The sequence below is a fragment of the Dreissena polymorpha genome, unplaced genomic scaffold, assembly GCF_020536995.1.
Source record: "Dreissena polymorpha isolate Duluth1 unplaced genomic scaffold, UMN_Dpol_1.0 chrUn099, whole genome shotgun sequence".
NCBI classification, from domain to species: domain Eukaryota; kingdom Metazoa; phylum Mollusca; class Bivalvia; order Myida; family Dreissenidae; genus Dreissena; species Dreissena polymorpha.
Genome location: NW_026273413.1, coordinates 30,242 through 47,755, shown reverse-complemented (window position 1 = coordinate 47,755; position 17,514 = coordinate 30,242). Strand labels below are relative to the sequence as shown.

The following is a 17,514-nucleotide window of genomic DNA, read 5'->3' as shown; positions in this document are numbered from 1 at the left end:
TGTACATGTTGTCTTTCTTTCAGTTATCTATTAGTTGAAAGGTTTATCATAAGTGTTAATGACTAAAACAGTTATGTTAACTATGAAAATTCTGTGTTATGAAAAATTACATAATACAGTTAATGTCACATAATATTGACATAATAAAACTAAATTTTACTACACAGGAAACAAATGTTCTGACCAAATTTCATGAAGATTGAGCAAACTAGAAAGTTAACAAGATTTTACTATAGCCATATATAGCCATATAAGGAAAAATGCCCCGCCCCTTGGCAGCCATGTTTTTCAAGCCAAGGTTACCATTTTTGAACTCATCCAAGATATCATTGGGACAAATCATCTGAGCAAGTTACATGAAGATCGGAAAATAAATGTGGCCTCTAGAGTGTTAACAAGGTTTTACTATAGCCATATAAGGAAAAACTTGTCCAAGACATCATTGGGATGAATCTTCTGACCAAGTTTAATGAGGATCGGACAATAAATGTGGCCTCTAGAGTGTTAACAAGATTTGCTGTATCCATATAAGAAAAAATGCCCAGCCCCTTGGCAGCCATGTTTTTCAAGCAAACGTAACCATTTTCGAACTCATTCAAGATATTATTGAGACCAATCTTCTGACCAAATTTCATGAAGATTGGACAATAAATGTGGCCTCTAGAGCGTGAACAAGGCAAATGTTGACGTTGCACAACGGACAACACACAACGCACAACGGACGACGGACAAAAGGCGATCACAAAAGCTCACCATGAGCACGTTGTGCTCAGGTGAGCTAAAAACAATCTAACTTGAAAACCAGCTGGAGGGGCCTGGGCCCCTGGGCCCAATGCCTGCATACAGGCCTGATTATTATGGGAATGCAAGAAGGGGTGGGCATATGGAAAGATCAGACTTTGTCAGGGGGGAAACAAAATGTCCACTTGTTGGACTTTTTTAACATTTTTTGCAATTTCACAGATCTCACATGAAATCAGCAAGAAGATAAAGCAATCATGATTGGCTTGTGATTCTAAAAAAATGAACAAGCCAGTTACGTATTTTACCAGTCTAACTAATGCTCATTTCATTATATATTTTTTTTTTTATACAAAACATGGCCACAAGTTTTGCAGGGAAGAAACCATTTGGTTACTTCAATAAACAATAGGGTCTAAATGCCCTAGGTTGTTAACCATGTAAAAACAAAACTGTTATGTGCAGATGTGTAATGTTTGTGTTATAGCTGCAGCTTTTATCTATTTGTTTATTCCGCATGACACAGATTTGATATGGTATGACAAGATATAAGAATAAATAAAAGTTTTCAATACAAATATACTGTAATTACTCTAAGTTTTTGGACACTTAAAAATAATATAAAAAAATTGTGTCCGAAAATTTAGATACGAGAAATATTCAAAAATTACCAGTGTCTGAAACATGCATGTTATGGTTGTTTGTCAATTATTATAATGAAATAAAACCAATTAAAAATGTTCAATAATTTTATTGTGTTGTACTCTCCTTTCCCTGCTTTAAATAAAGTACAACTTCACTTATTTGCAATCTCTTACCTGAAATGGTACATAAAAACGTTATAAATAACAACCATACTGCTTCCTGAATACGATATCATTTCAAATGCTGTTGGGTGAAACCATTGTTTATTTTACAGGTATACATGGTAATCTACCCAATAACGTTATTGTAATGGTCCATTGCCCTCAGGGCATTCTATGCCAGGTTTTATTACATTAATCTGGTTGTAAAACTTCATGATCGAAGGGTCCCAGTTAAGCGAAAAGAGGGAAGAAATCTAGTAAACTAGCGCTGTAAAATATACTGTCCGAAAATTTGGAGTCATAATTATGTATGAAAATCCGTATGTCCGAAAATATAGAGTCACAACAAATAATTATTTTGGCTAAAAAGAGGGTGTCCAAAAACTTAGAGTGTCTGAAAACTTAGAGTAATTACGGTATATACATATACAAAAAAAGTAAATGGTAGGGTGGGGAAAGTTTTAACTCAAGGGCCTGGATTTGAAGACTCATCAAACAGTCATTATAGGACCAACATATGATGTTGCACCACAAACAGTACTTGCACTTTTAGAGAAAAGATATTAAAAGTTATATACTAAAAACAAGTCTATGTAAGTCATGTGTCACCTGGCCCTGAGGCATGGTTAGTTTTATCCCTGACAGGGGCATGATTTAAACAATTTAGTAGAGGAACTATACCATGTAACACACCAAATATTAAACCACTGACGCTTGTGCTTTTAGTGAAGATCTTTGAAGTTATTTATCATACAAGTCCATAAATCATTTGACCTCTTGGGCATGGCACGTTACTACTACAGATGCATAATTTGGACAAACCAAAGACCTATAGATAACACAGATTGGAAACTTCGCGCCTTATCGGGCTATCTCTCGGCGGGGTCACGTGGTCGAGAAACCGATAAGTACACTGAGGATCAGCAGACGATTTATTCCATGAATCAATCGGAGTAGTCCGGAGATAGCCGGTGTATCATGATTGCGATAAGATAGCGACGCATCAGTAGCAACGGCTACGATTATCGAGCAAATTTATGCGAAAATGTTACGGCGCTATGAAAGGCGGCTGTAACTTGGTCAATAATGATCCGATTTATATAATATAAAGTTTCATAGAAACATGGGTAATTATGTTTTTTTTATATAAAATCTCGATTTTATTTACCTACAATAAAAATTTAAAATGCCGCGATCGTTGAAGAAATAGCGCTAAGAACTTTCGAATCGCGGCGAAAATGCTGTTGAATAGTTTATTTGAAAGGCTTTTGCTGATAAAATATTCTTGTATAATTTGGTATTTCAAACAATTAAAACCTTATAAAATATTATTATTTCAAAACGGATAGATATATGTGAACAACATTACAGTATAATAAATGCTATGATCGTTCGATCCAAAAACGGTTTCAGTTAGACTTATTTCAATATTGATTGTGTAGATTTTTTAAATTGTTTAATTCTCTTTTTATTTAGATCTTATTAATGAGTTATAGGTTATTAAAGTTTTGTTTGTAACCCAGTTTTTTTTCTTTTGGTAATTAAATTAAGCTTTCAGTATCGTGGGCTAGGATTTCGCGAAAAGAAAAAAACAACAACATTTCACGCGCGTGTTAATCGTCGGATCAATTAGCGAACTGAAGAAGATGCTTTGTGTGTTTTTTCTTTATTCTTGAGAATTAATTAAAAGAAGGGATCCTAACTTCAATTATCAGATTGCGTTGTTGATTGATTTTAATTGTGTGATCAGTGGCTGCGGCCGGCGAATTATAGTCATCTCACAGCTTTTGTTTGTGTTTTAATAGTTATCTCACAGCTATCTGTTAAAACATGTTTGTATATTAACTTGCATGTTTAACATTGACAGGAAAACTGGTAATACTAATAAAAGATATTAAATGAGAAATTAAACCCATACATTGTACTTTCATCTAGTTTTTTATTCATACCAAGATAAACATATTACCAAGAATAAAAATCTTATTTCTTCGATTTGAGGTGAATAATGACGAAGTTTTTCACAATGAACCAAAGCACCTTTGACGACATGTGTGTATAATAGGGTAAAAGAGCTGAAAATTGTACCATCTTTGTACAAGGCCAAAATCCTTTAAAATGAACATTTTCCTCCAGTTTAGATTATTCATACCTAGATTAACATATCACCAAGCATAAAAATCTGACTTAATCTATTTGGGATGAAAAATGAAAAAGTTTATCAAAAAGAACAAAAACACGTTTGACAGCAATCTTGTACAACAGAAGAGAAGAGCTTAAAATTGTACCAACATTGTATAAGGCCAAATACTTTAAATTGATTATTTTCTTCTGGTTTGTTTAAATCTATACTTAGATTAACATCTTGCCTAGCATAAAAATCTTACTTCAACGATATGGGATGAGAACTAGAAAAGTTTGTCAAAAAGAAACAAACCACTTTGGCGACAGGTGTGAAAAATGATTGAATGGAAAAACAGTATAAAATAGTACAAATTGTACAAAGGCAAAATCCTTTAAAATACCCCATTTTCGTCTACTTTTTATAAATCATACATAGATTAACATCTCACCTAGCATAAAAATCTTACGTTATCAATATGTGATGCTTAATGAAGATGTTTAAAAAAAAATGCTTCGGGCCTTTCAATTTTTCAAATATTATCGAAAATGAACGAATCCAGAGTTCTCTTTCAAATTCCGATAAATTAATAATTAATTAGAATAACAACTACCAAAACCTAAAGAATTATCAACACAGAAAATAAATACTTATTTTTATTCACACAAAAAATATTCAATATGTCTTTTTTCGGCGACCGACTTTGCTCACTACGCGAAGTTCGTAATGTTGCGCTTTCAGACATTCATTGCTCTGCAAACTGACAACCGAGCGCTAAAAACACTAATTAACACATTAAGATTGTTAATAACAATATCAATATATTATAAACTGCCAGATCATGCTCAGAATACCCTACGACAACAAATATTAACGACTAATTACAAAGAATAATTGATTGCTTTATAACAAAATGGCCGACAGTAGCTGGAACAGGGAAGAATCTACAGGTACACCGGCATCTCCAAAATCAATGTCACGTGACCCGCGTCCGCCGTTAGATATTATCGCATATAGCTATCGCGAAGAGGAGAGTTTCCAATCTGTGTTATCTATAGGTCTTTGGACAAACTAAGCAGAAAACCACTTTAAGATTTTATATGCAAAAATAAAAAACTTTGGACCTTGCAATTTCAGAGTTATAATCTAAATATAAGGAAAATAAGTCACCAATAGGGAGGAGACAATTTTGACGCCATGACTAGCAAAATCTTGGTAGAGGAACACTATACCATGTTGCATGCAAAATACCATATCTCTCTGCCTTGCAGTTTAAGAGAAAAGTTCTAAAGTTTTTACTATATATATATTAGGAAAACAAATAACACCCCATGGCAAAGACAATTTTTGCCTAAATGGCATTATTTATATAAAAAAAAAAATTGAAGAGGACAGTGATATGATATACACCAAATGTTAAGCCCCTGACCTGTGCGGTTTCATAGAAGACTCACAATAGTTATTCACAATGTATGTCTATACCGGTAATTATAAGGCATTTGACCAATGGGGCGTGACATTTGTGGTTTTAGAGAAGAAAATGTTTGAAGTTGTTATTGTTAAAAGCTATTTTTGTTCTGGTGACTTACACGTGCAACACACTGGAACGATATTAACTACTTAAGGGTCACCTATGGATCATTCTTGTGAAGTTTTGTTAAAATCTGTCATAGGCTTAAGCATAAGTTGTTATAAGAAATAAATACACATTACACCCTTGCAATAATGGACAACAGACACCATGGTATCCTAAAAGCTTCCCTGTGTGCTCACATGTGATAAAAAAAAGCTTTGTTGCAATTCCATGAATACAATTATGTATCAAATAAACCAAAGACCTTATGAATTCCATGCACACAATCCAGGGGACATATTACATTAGTAACCTGTATCCCACAAGTATAACTTTACTTCAAAGATGGTCTTTCAACTGTGATATGACATTATCAAATATGTAAGCTGACTTCAACAATCCACAATGTAACATCATTAAACTGTAAATTGACCCCCATACAAAAGAACAAGTTGTTTGACAGCTCTATGACCAAAAACTTTAATCAATAATTTAAATTTTAACAGGTTTTAAACATGAGATGAATTAATGTGCTTGCAATATCATTCAACAAACAGTATTAGGCAATATATTAAATAAAACATTCAGCAAAGTGTTCCACTCCTCAGAGATATAATTCTTGTTATTCCTGTTCCCTGGATGAAAACCTCTTACCATAGATGTATATCTCATGCCAAGATTTTGTTGTTGATAGCATTTTGAAGGATTTAGGTAAGACACTGATTTGCTGCATTAATAAAAGAAGGACATTTCATCCTTTAAGCATTTACGATAATGATATGTTCTGGTGTTCAAAGGATAATTTGTAGTTTTCAGTGTTTTCACATGAAAAATTAATAAACAACATTTTTTCAGTATTTGCCTAACAAAACACTGAAAACAATTCTTTGATAAACCTTGGGGACAGGGTCACAATCCAACATGATTGTACAGCTTAGAATAGTGTGATGATACCTTTATCAAATATCAAGTTTACATGCTACTGACTGAAAATCAATTGGACAAATAACAATGCACAACATTGGATACTTGATCTATTCAGTGAGGCAGAAACAATTTAATTAGTTCTGTTTCAACATATTTTATAAGACATTCTAGTAGAGTCAACATATCCAAAATCAAATGAAAACCTGCCTAAAAAGTCAAGCCAAGCAAAATGTGTGTTGTTAAAAATAATGAATAATTAATAATACTTGTAATTTCACTTATTTATCATAACATAACACATGAACATGCAAATCTCGATACCACTTCCATTGCTTTGTACACATTCTGTTAAATAAAAGGTTAAAAACCTCACATAAAGCTAGTTTGGCACAATATCAAGCACCTGTTCATATTCATATATTCAAAGAGATAAGAAGAGCAGTGTCTAAGTTGGTCTTATGCCAAAGTTAGAGACTGAGTCTGCGGGGCACATTACATTTTCCGTTCAGTGTATTTTTGCAGAAACTGAAACTTGCCATTATTGAGATCATAGCAATAATTAAAAAATCACCAAATTTTTAGAGCCCATTTACAATCCTCAGTCAATAACATGTATCTCTTTAACTAGCTAAAGGTCCCCTAAAGGGGGATAGTCGTTGCATTTGAAAATCAATATTGGCCAATAAAAGCGCACACTTTGAATGAGCGACAGCACTCATAGGTAGCAATACCTACAGTAAAACCATACAGATGACATGTGACATAATTGCCATAAATGTGTGTTTTTTGTGGCAGTTTGTTGGCTTTGTTATACCTACCAAACTCATTGGTTATTACAGCGAACACTTCCACAATGAAATCTTGGCCAGTTACTCAGAGGACTGATGATGGCAATCATGTGTAATCCTCATGGACATTGTGCATTTCATGCATAATACTGTCACAACACTTATTCTACTCATAAAGCGTTTTAACAAATTATCATTGCCTTCATTACCCGTAAATTCAAATCTTAATATTTTGTTAAAATACTAGTATATCAAATGAGCACAGTTAAATTTCTTATCCAAAACACACTTTAAATTTGTAATCCCAACCACAGGTGGTTAGCGTGATGTGAAAACATCATTTTGAATGATAAATAATCATATTATAAAGAAAAAATCAACTTTTCTGAAAAAAAATGTCACTATCAAATACATATATAACAAGGTATTTGACTCTAAATCACCCGAAAACAGCCATTACTTCATCAATTTTAAAGCGATTTTCACGATCTCGGTCTTATTTAACGCATTTCTGCGTTGAATATGACCGGGTTTTCGAAAATCGCTGCAAACATGTTGAAGAAATGGCTGTTTAAAGCTGTTGAATACCTTGTTATACATAAATTTGATAGTGAAATTTTTTTTTCAGAAAAGTTGATTTTTTGTTATAATATGATTATTTATCATTTAAATGACGTTTTCACTAATTAATATCAAAGCCACACACTCACCACCCGTGTTGGCATTCCAACATGATGTTAAGAAATTTGAGCTTCAAAAAAACAATGCTTATGTATTTGGTGTTGATCCTTTGTCTCCATAAAAAGCTGGCGAAAAATATGCAACATATACAACATAACATCATCGGCATAAAAGGCGTGGATGTTTTGATTGTTGTATAAAATATGAACATATAATTTGGTCAGGTGATTTACGCATGTTCAATAGGAATATCCCGTCGCGATTGAACGTCTATGTCATCAAATTCTTAAATATTCACATATGCCAAAATTAATTTTATAATTAAGAAAAATGGCAAATTTCTGTGTTTATAAAATTCTTGAGCACTTTTATCGTCAATATTAACCAGAATTCGCATTTAAAATGGAATATTTGGGATTATCAGTAAATGATTCGAAACAGGAAAAATAGTAAGTATGCAGTAATTGATAGTCAGGTTGATACGGCTGTATTGCCTATTGTGGAATTGTTTGAATTGGGATTATACGTATCTGTGTGAAAAAGAGTCAAAACAATTAAACAACAAGGGCTGTTTGTAAAACATGCATGCCCCCCATATGGGCTGTCCGTTGTAGTGGCAGCCATTGTGTGAATACGATTTTTGTCACTGTGACCTTGACCTTTGACCTAGTGACCTGAAAATCAATAGGGGTCATCTGCGGGTCACGATCAATGTACCTATGAAGTGTCATGATCCTAGGCAAAAGCGTTCTTGAGTTATCATCCGAAAATCATTTAACTATTTCGGGTCACCGTGACCTTGACCTTTGACCATGTGACCTCAAAATCAATAGGGGTCATCTGCAAGTCATGATCAATCTACCTATGAAGTTTCATGATCCTAGGCGTATGCGTTCTTGAGTTATCATCCGGAAACCATTTTACTATTTCGGGTCACCGTGACCTTGACCTTTGACCTATTGACCTCAAAATCAATAGGGGTCATCTGCAAGTCATGATCAATCTACCCATGAAGTTTCATGATCCTAGGCGTATGCGTTCTTGAGTTATCATTCAAAAACCATTTTACTATTTCTGGTCACCGTGACCTTGACCTTTGACCTAGTGACCTCAAAATCAATAGGGGTCATCTGCGAGTCATGATCAATGTACCTATGAAGTTTCATGATCCTAGGCCCAAGCGTTCTTGAGTTATCGTCTGACAACCACCTGGTGGACGGACCAACCGACAGACCGACCGACAGACCGACATGAGCAAAGCAATATACCCCCTCTTCTTCGAAGGGGGGCATAAATATATCATTATCAATGACTATATAGCTGTTATTTCTTGAAGAGTCATACAGCACCAAATGATTTCATTGAACACTACAAATGTAAAAAAAATTAGATGGGGGGGGGGGGGCAGCCCTTCTGCACTCATCTCTACAGACCACAGACATATGAAAAAAAATCCTGTGGACAGCGCAGACTAGAACCTAAGAGTTGTCACTCTTTTGTATTAATCCATACATGCCATACGTCCCGGATTGTCCGGGACAGTCCCGGAAATGAAGAACTTGTCCCGCTGTCCTGGAAATCTGTCAAATGTCCCGGAAATTTACAAAATCCATATATACATGTACCTTATCATAGGCTTAACTGCACCTCGAATCTGTGTATATCTGCAGCGTCTCCATGACAATGCCTACCCGAATAGGCAGACTACGCTACGTGTCAAAATTGATCAATTAACAGGGGTCCTGTTATCATATCGATAGTCTCACATTCGCGGTCAAACCGAAAAGGCGGCATTGTTTAATGTGGTTGTTAATTGACTTTAATCTACTACGTCATTATATCCCGCTGCGTAAGGGCAAAGGATAGTTGTTCACACATTTGAAGTCCAACATTGCTGAGTAAAAAATTAAAAGCAGTTTATGTTTGCACGTTTAACCGACAAAGAAATTGAGTAAACAAGTAAGCATATAAAAACGTCAACCTAAATTAATTATATAAATGTTATAAATGAATAAAGGCGTATCAACAACTACATGTTACACACCGGTCTTAATAACAATAACGCAGTGACGTCACCATCTACAATAATGTATGTTTAGAATGCTTACACTGAAAACACGTGGCTTGTATCTAGTAACGGAAGTAGTAATGTTTAATTTGACGTTAATAGATCAAGTGTATTTTGGATAGGCTTTCGAACTTTTGCAATTAACGATGCGAAACAAAAAAAAACGTACCAAAAATGCATATGTGTATAAATATCGCTACATTTTATACATGTCCTGGAAAATCGGCAAAAGTCCCGGACAATTTAACTCAATGTCCCGGAATTGGTCTGAAAAATTATGTCATGTATGATTAATCTACCAGTGGTAACATGTACTCCAGTTACTTTTCCAATGAAACCAACACAAAGGGTAGACACACATGAACTCTGAACTGCAAAAATGCAGCAATTTTTTGTTTAAAAGTTACAATACATACCTTAGGAATCATAAATATTGTACTCTGGTAATGCAGGTAATTGCACTGCTTTTGAAAATACTTGAAAGAGAAATTTGAAGAATGACCTACAAAGTGAAATTACACTGCTTTCTATAACCTGGAATAGGTCACAAAATGTAAAAGTCAAGAACTACAATAACACTGTCTGTAAATGTGACAAATCCATGACTGGCCACAAGTTCTGTTACCAGTAATCTGTTTATTAAAACTGACCTGAACACCAAGCCAAAAAAATCAGACTGCAAGTAAAAACCTGTGTTTTGAACCAGCCACAACAGACATTAATTTGGTGGGTTGTTTTGTTGTTTAGTTCTCAACCTAGTAGTTTCCCTTGTTGCCAGAGAGCTCAGAGAAATGACTTATCCGAGAATTTGGTCTATTTCGTAAAGCCCCATTAATCTTTAGAAGCAAATTAACCTGACCCTATTTTTTTTCAAATCCTTTGAAAATCATGTACCATATACACTGTCTGTATCTGGAGAGTACTGGATTTCAAAGTACTACTTTATACCAAGGAATGGCTTTTTTGTTGACTTTATATCACACTAGGGAAAATACAGTAATGAATAAAAGCAGTTTCACTGACCTGACTTGAGTCCCCATCATAACTGTAGTCAGACTCAAAGTAACCGAGCAGGACAACCTCCCCCTCAATTCGTCCATCTGTAATACATCAAACGTTGAAATGCAGTGTTTTTTGTTATGAATTGGTTTTTTCCTTCACCACTTAGATACCCACTTTGACGCATTTGTAGTCACTTAAAAAATCAAATGAAATTAAAGTTTTTCTAATTAAGTTCAAGTTTTAAAGGCTTCATGTCCAACCCTAAGATACTGGTTAAAAGCAAACAGCATAAAAACCTGAACAGACTACAAGTTACTCGCAGGCTGTTATGCTGGTTGCATATGGCAATTTTCACTTTGCTTCTGAGATGGAAGCGGTTGATCAACACTGTTTCATTTTGCAAGAACATAACATGTCATAAGATATAAGGTAAAACACTTGTTTAATAAATTGAGAATTGACATTATACAATGGCATTTGGTGATACAAAAGAATCTTAATTTTCAATGTTTTTATTAACTTAAAAAGAAAGGCTTATATGCTGACATTTTTATGATAAGTTACGTTTATTTATATAAAGAGTTAAATATTAATGTGAATGAGTTGTTTATTGTTTAACTAAAAGGATCAATAGTACCAGCATGCTTCACGTCAATCAATAAAATTCTAATAAAAAATAGCTTTACAAATTATATATCTCTTATTTCATGTTTGAATGTGGCATCATACAAACAACACCATCATTATATATGTCATCTGTTCTGGCCACATCTGTATTGGCAAGTTGTTTTCAACACAAAAAGCAGTGATGAAACAGCTTAATGTATTACTCACCATGAATTAATCCCTCTGACACAGACATAGTTAGTATTTATTCAATATTTTGTTTGTTTATTACAAGAAATGACTGCAGTCAGGCATATAGTAATTCTTTATGTTAGTCATAAAAATAAAGTATTTAACAAATTACTTGATACAAACAACATTGAAGCACCCGCTTGAGTCAGATGCACTTACCCTCCGCCAGATGGAACTGTTTGATATACTTCCCATAGCAGAACTCATAACTCCACCAGTCCTTTGTCTGTAATATAACACCACAGGTAAAAAATAAATGTAAACACATACAAGAGACTATTGCTGTGAAAATGGGATTTAATGCATGTGAATAAAGTGTCATCCCAGACAAGCAGGTGTCATCCCAGACAAGCAGGTGTCATCCCAGACAAGCAGGTGTCATCCCAGACAAGCAGGTGTCATCCCAGACAAGCAGTCTGTGCAGGCTCCTCAAGGATCATACTTTCCACGTAGCTGGATTCTTGCTATCATGATTAGGGCTGTAACGATACATTCGAATATTCAAATTACTCTAATACGGCTGTGGACGAATCGTATTCCTTATTCGCCACCTCCCGAACAGAATATTTGACGAATACTAACAACCTGGTTTTGAGTTTGAAAGTTTAATCATCTCATCTTACCATACAAATGAAGGTTCATACAATAACCCCCTATATTTAAATGTTCTTCTCCTTATTCCGGCGTTTTTTATCATGTTTATCCCACCCACTATGTTACACAGTGAGATTATCAACAAAAAAGGCAGTCATCGGTGGAATATTTGAGTTGTGGTCAGTATTTATGGGGTAATGAAAACTATTTCTTGTTCAATACTTTTTCTATAGTCACACTGTTTTTATTCAATATATCAAATGAGCATATGTCAGATAGGTGACATTGAAATATCATATACATCACCTATCTGGCATATGTTCATTAAAAAAATGTGAATGGGTACTGTCACTAATGTGTCAACTGTTGACTCTTAATTGTTCTACTCAAGGATTTTATTGGTACTACATGTAGTGATGTTTTCAAAACTAAGTTCAAAGTTTAAGCAGTTCTAGTCAGTGTTTTGTGATTTCAAAGTGTTATATTTCATATTTTCAGTATGCCATGATACTCAATTAATCAAAATGTTGACAAATACTCATAGTTTCATACTATATAATGTCATGTCAAGTTGTCAGTATTACTTTTGTTCATTGAAATTCATATTCGCGAATAAATATTCGTATTCGCCACCCTGTATTCGTGATACGTATCGTATTCGTCACCTAGTGTATTTGTTACAGCCCTAATGATGAAACTACTTTTAAGCAAACAATTCCATCAAAGCAGACAGTTTCATCCTTAATTAGCCCGTGATGACTGTCTGGGATGACACACAAGCATTAAACCTTTCAGTGCGGGAACCGAATATTAAAGGCCTTTGCAAACAGTTTGGATCCAGATGAGACGCCTTTGAAAAAAAAACGAAGAAATGCTAATTTTAGAAATTCAGCAGACGACATTTTAGCAGACGACAAATTTCCCAGCATGCAAAGGGTTAAGCCCAGTTTTTCCAGAGCACGACTCATGTAATGTCATACTGAGATAAATTGCTACACCAGCTTTTAAAAAATCTATTTCAACCAATTGTCATTTTTCTTTGCCCTTACTTTATGTAACAATATTTTTTAGGTATGATCTAATAGATTTCCTTTAAATTGAATATAAAGTTTTCTGGATGGGTTGAGACAGAAAATTGAAACATGACCAATTGACGTAAATTTTCATTTTCATCATGTTCAACTATCAACATACAGTTGCACAACAATTACCAGGTATAGGACGTACTCTTGTCATTTTCAAAATAATACTTTATATGAGCATGTGATTAGCTAAACCTTTGTCTTCAAACCCCATTAAACATTAGAAGACTTTCAAACTTTTACTGAAAATTAAGCATAATACGTTTTCTAGCAAATGGGAGCTTTTAGTCCTTTTTATTTCTACTGCTTGCAGAAATCCACATTATAAGCCAAAATCTTCTATGTTCAAAAAGGATGTCTATCAATAAAACTACTGAATGTCCTTTGATATTAATTATTTTAAGCACATTTTTAAAATTCGCCCGGCAAGGTTAGCCACATAAAAGTTCCCCATAGAAGGTCCCCAGCCCCATTCCTTAGGAGTTTTGAACATGCCCTGGTAGTTTGTTTTCAACCTATTTTCCCAGGCTCAATTGCATTAAACATTTAAGGCTTATTCAAACGCTCTCAACTCTGTTTCCTGGGCAAAAACCAGTACTTGGTATCTATTTAGGAGATCTAAACAACGCTCCTACAGTGGGGTTAGAACCAGTGACCTCCCAGTTGCAAGGAAAACTTGTTTGAGAAGATCAGGGGAAATGTTAGTAACATATCAGCGCATCACTTTACTAAGGCAAGGACTTTACTCCATTGGTTTGAGCAGGCCAGGGAAATGATAGTAACATATCAGCTGATTACTTTTCTAAGGCAAGAACTTTACTCGATTGGTTTGAGCTGGCCAGGGAACATGATAGTAACATATCAGCTGATTACTTTTCTAAGGCAAGGACTTTACTCCATTGGTTTGAGCAGGCCAGGGAAATGATAGTAACATATCAGCGCATCACTTTTCTAAGGCAAGGACTTTACTCCATTGGTTTGAGCAGGCCAGGGAAATGATAGTAACATATCAGCTAATTACTTTTCTAAGGCAAGGACTTTATCCCATTGGTTTGAGCAGGCCAGGAAAATGATAGTAACATATCAGCTGATTACTTTTCTAAAGCAAGGACTTGACTCCATATGTTTTTGAGCAGATCAGGAGAAATGTAAGTTACATATCAGGCCATAACTTTTCGACAACATAAAATCAATTTCCTTGTGAGCAAATCAAGCAAAATGTTTGTTACATATAAGCCCTTTATTTTTCTAAGACATCGACTCAAATCCATTGGTTTAAAAAGATCAGGGAAAATGTAAGTAACATATCAGCCCCTTACTTTTCTAAGACATGGACTTGACTCCATTGGTTTGAGCAGATCAGGAATGCCGGTCTCCATGGCGACCTTCTCCGCCTCCTCTTTCAGCTTCTCCTGGTCCACTGCATTGGGAAACGTGCACTGGTACACCTGGCCATACTTAGATGTGAGACGAACGCTGCTAGTGTCCTCTGCAGCTACCTGTAATTAATAATAATAGTGTTAATTATAAGGAGAATTCCCACAAGAACACAAGCTTTGAAGCAACCCAAAAGCTATATCCCTTATTGATAACATGATGAAATTATTGTCAATTGATATTTGACAAAGTTACAGGCCTTGGACAGTATCTAAAAGTGTTCTTGAAAAAATTCAGAAAGTGTTATTTTAAAGAAAATTCCCAAGTCCAAAGCCTGTAAGTGTAACTTCCTAAAAAAATCAATGGACTGGAACTAAACTCACACTGCATCTGTAAATCATATTAAAAATCATCTACATATCTGAAAGTGTTTTGTACAACAACTCAAGAAAACAGAAATTGTCTAAGTACAAAACCCATTACTTCCTAAAAAATCAATGGACTGGAACGAAACACTTCATCTGTACATGTAGGTCATGTATACGTAGACTCACATACTAAAGATCAGCTACATTCATGAAAGCACTTCGTCAAAAAATTCAAACTGAAGTCCAAGGCCCATATCTTTGTCAAAAATCAATGAACCAAAATGAAACTCACACTTCATCTGTAAGTCATCATAAGTCATGTTGGTAGGCTACCATACCACCAGCTACATGAAAGCATTTCTTAAAAAACCTTCTGAAAACGGAAAATCTCGAAGTCCAAGGCCAATTCCAAGGAAATTAAAACAATATTTGTTCTCAAATGATCATGCACTCGAACGACTTTTCCTTTACCCACCCCATCTTAAAAACAACTAATCAGAATTTAATTGATCTCAAAACCAACCCTTGAAGGCTAAAAAAACGGATTTCTGAAATAATCCGGACACTTGGCACCCCTATCAGACAGGAAAATGGACAGAAGCCTTCAGTGGTCTGAACTTTGTTTTATTTTTTAGATTCAATCTGAACCAATTTATGTAAAATAAAATAAACAAGACTATTGCCAAGAAATAAAAGTCCCCTACCGGCTCCACCATTGTCAGAAATTCCACGATTGTCAGAATATTTTTTTATTTGTTGCCATAGCAACCAGAATTTTTGACGTAGGAACAAAATGAAATAACGTGCATAATGTCCATATTGCCATCTATCCATACTTCAAGTTTCATGAAAAAATATTAAAAACTTTGTAAGTTATCGCAGGATCCAGAAAAAAACACCATTTTCAGCAGTATTTCTAGTCTATTTGTTGCCATAGCAACCAGAATTTTTGACGTAGGAACAAAATGAAATGCATAATGTCCATATTGCCATCTATCCATGTTTCAAGTTTCATGAAAAAATATTAAGAACTTTTAAAGTTATCCCAGGATCCAGAAAAAAACACCATTTTCAGCAGTATTTCTAGTCTATTTGTTGCCATAGCAACCAGAATTTTTTATGTAGGAACAAAATGAAATGACATGCATAATGTCCATATTGCCAACTATCCATATTTCAAGTTTCATGAAAAAATATTAAGAACTTTTAAAGTTATCGTAGGATCCAGAAAAAAAACACCATTTTCAGCAGTATTTCTAGTCTATTTGTTGCCATAGCAACCAGAATTTTTTATGTAGGAACAAAATGAAATGACATGCATAATGTCCATATTGCCATCTATCCATATTTCAAGTTTCATGAAAAAATATTAAGAACTTTTAAAGTTATCGTAGGATCCAGAAAAAAACAACATTTTCAGCAGTATTTCTAGTCTATTTGTTGCCATAGCAACCAGAATTTTTTATGTAGGAACAAAATGAAATGACATGCATAATGTCCATATTGCCATCTATCCATATTTCAAGTTTTATGAAAAAATATTAAGAACTTTTAAAGTTATCGCAAGATCCAGAAAAGTGTGACGGACGGACGGATATAAGAACCATAAGTCCCCTCCGGTGAAACCAATAGGAGACTAAAAATGGTTTTATTTGTGTTAATGCATCTGTTTTCATTAAATTCAAGGAAATATTTTACAGCGTTGATTTTACAAAAGATTCATGAGTTACAGTACATCTGAAAAGTTTAGTCAGTCATATGTTGACAACAATCACACTAAATATATTATACGGATCACAAACTATGCCCTTTCGTGTCAAAAAACATGAAATATCAAAACGCTTCAGTCCGAAATATTACTCTTCTTTTTCTAGCCTGAAAAAAGCGGAAAATCTTACATGTTCTTTCATGCTAACGGGTTCATTTTTTATGTCTATGCCATAGCGCATCATCTTGAACTCTTCTATATCAAGAAAACATACTGAAGATTTCAAACACAACAGGAAAACTAAAAAATATTGGATTGTTGACATTTGTTTCATTTTACCATCGTCAGCCTTTAAAATAATGTGTTGTTGCAATCGCACATATTAAGGTCAGAAACCATAAAATCGAATGTCAGACAATCTTTTCACGTTCTGATAAATTGACCAAATAGAAAAAATCGTTTCAGATATGAACATTTTCGTTGTATTTATGTGTTTGTTTGTTTTTGCAAAGAATCATTAAAGCTTAACATTTGCCATGCTCTAAATTATCCATAACATGCGTCTTTTAATACATGAAATTATAAACCGTTAAAACGCGAAACGATGGTATACTTTGGAAATTGTGTTTTTATTGTTATAGTTTTGTGATGTTGCGATGATTGCTTATATAAACTTTAAAATACATCAAGTATCATGTCACCATGGATGGTCGAGTGGTATAATCGGAAGACCTTTACTCCAAGGATCAGTGGTTCGAACCCAGGTGAGGATGACAAATGTCTAAACATGCCAAACATTTGTGAACAGGTCGCTTTATCGAA

At 34.4% G+C, this 17,514-nt stretch overlaps 1 protein-coding gene across 1 annotated transcript in view; it reads right to left on the bottom strand.

Annotated features, from left to right (window-relative positions):
* The window catches only part of LOC127864073 (protein OS-9-like), a 59,338-nt gene extending 42,308 nt beyond the window's left edge, over window positions 1–17,030 (bottom strand). The window contains exons 1-4 of the mRNA XM_052403757.1: window positions 16,883–17,030; window positions 14,559–14,738; window positions 11,723–11,789; window positions 10,727–10,803 (exon numbers count right to left, since the gene is read on the bottom strand). Coding sequence (XP_052259717.1) covers window positions 10,727–10,803; window positions 11,723–11,789; window positions 14,559–14,738; window positions 16,883–17,026 — 468 coding nt within the window. The 5' untranslated portion in view covers window positions 17,027–17,030. The remainder of the gene's footprint in view (window positions 1–10,726; window positions 10,804–11,722; window positions 11,790–14,558; window positions 14,739–16,882) is intronic.
* Window positions 17,031–17,514: the final 484 nt, after the last annotated feature.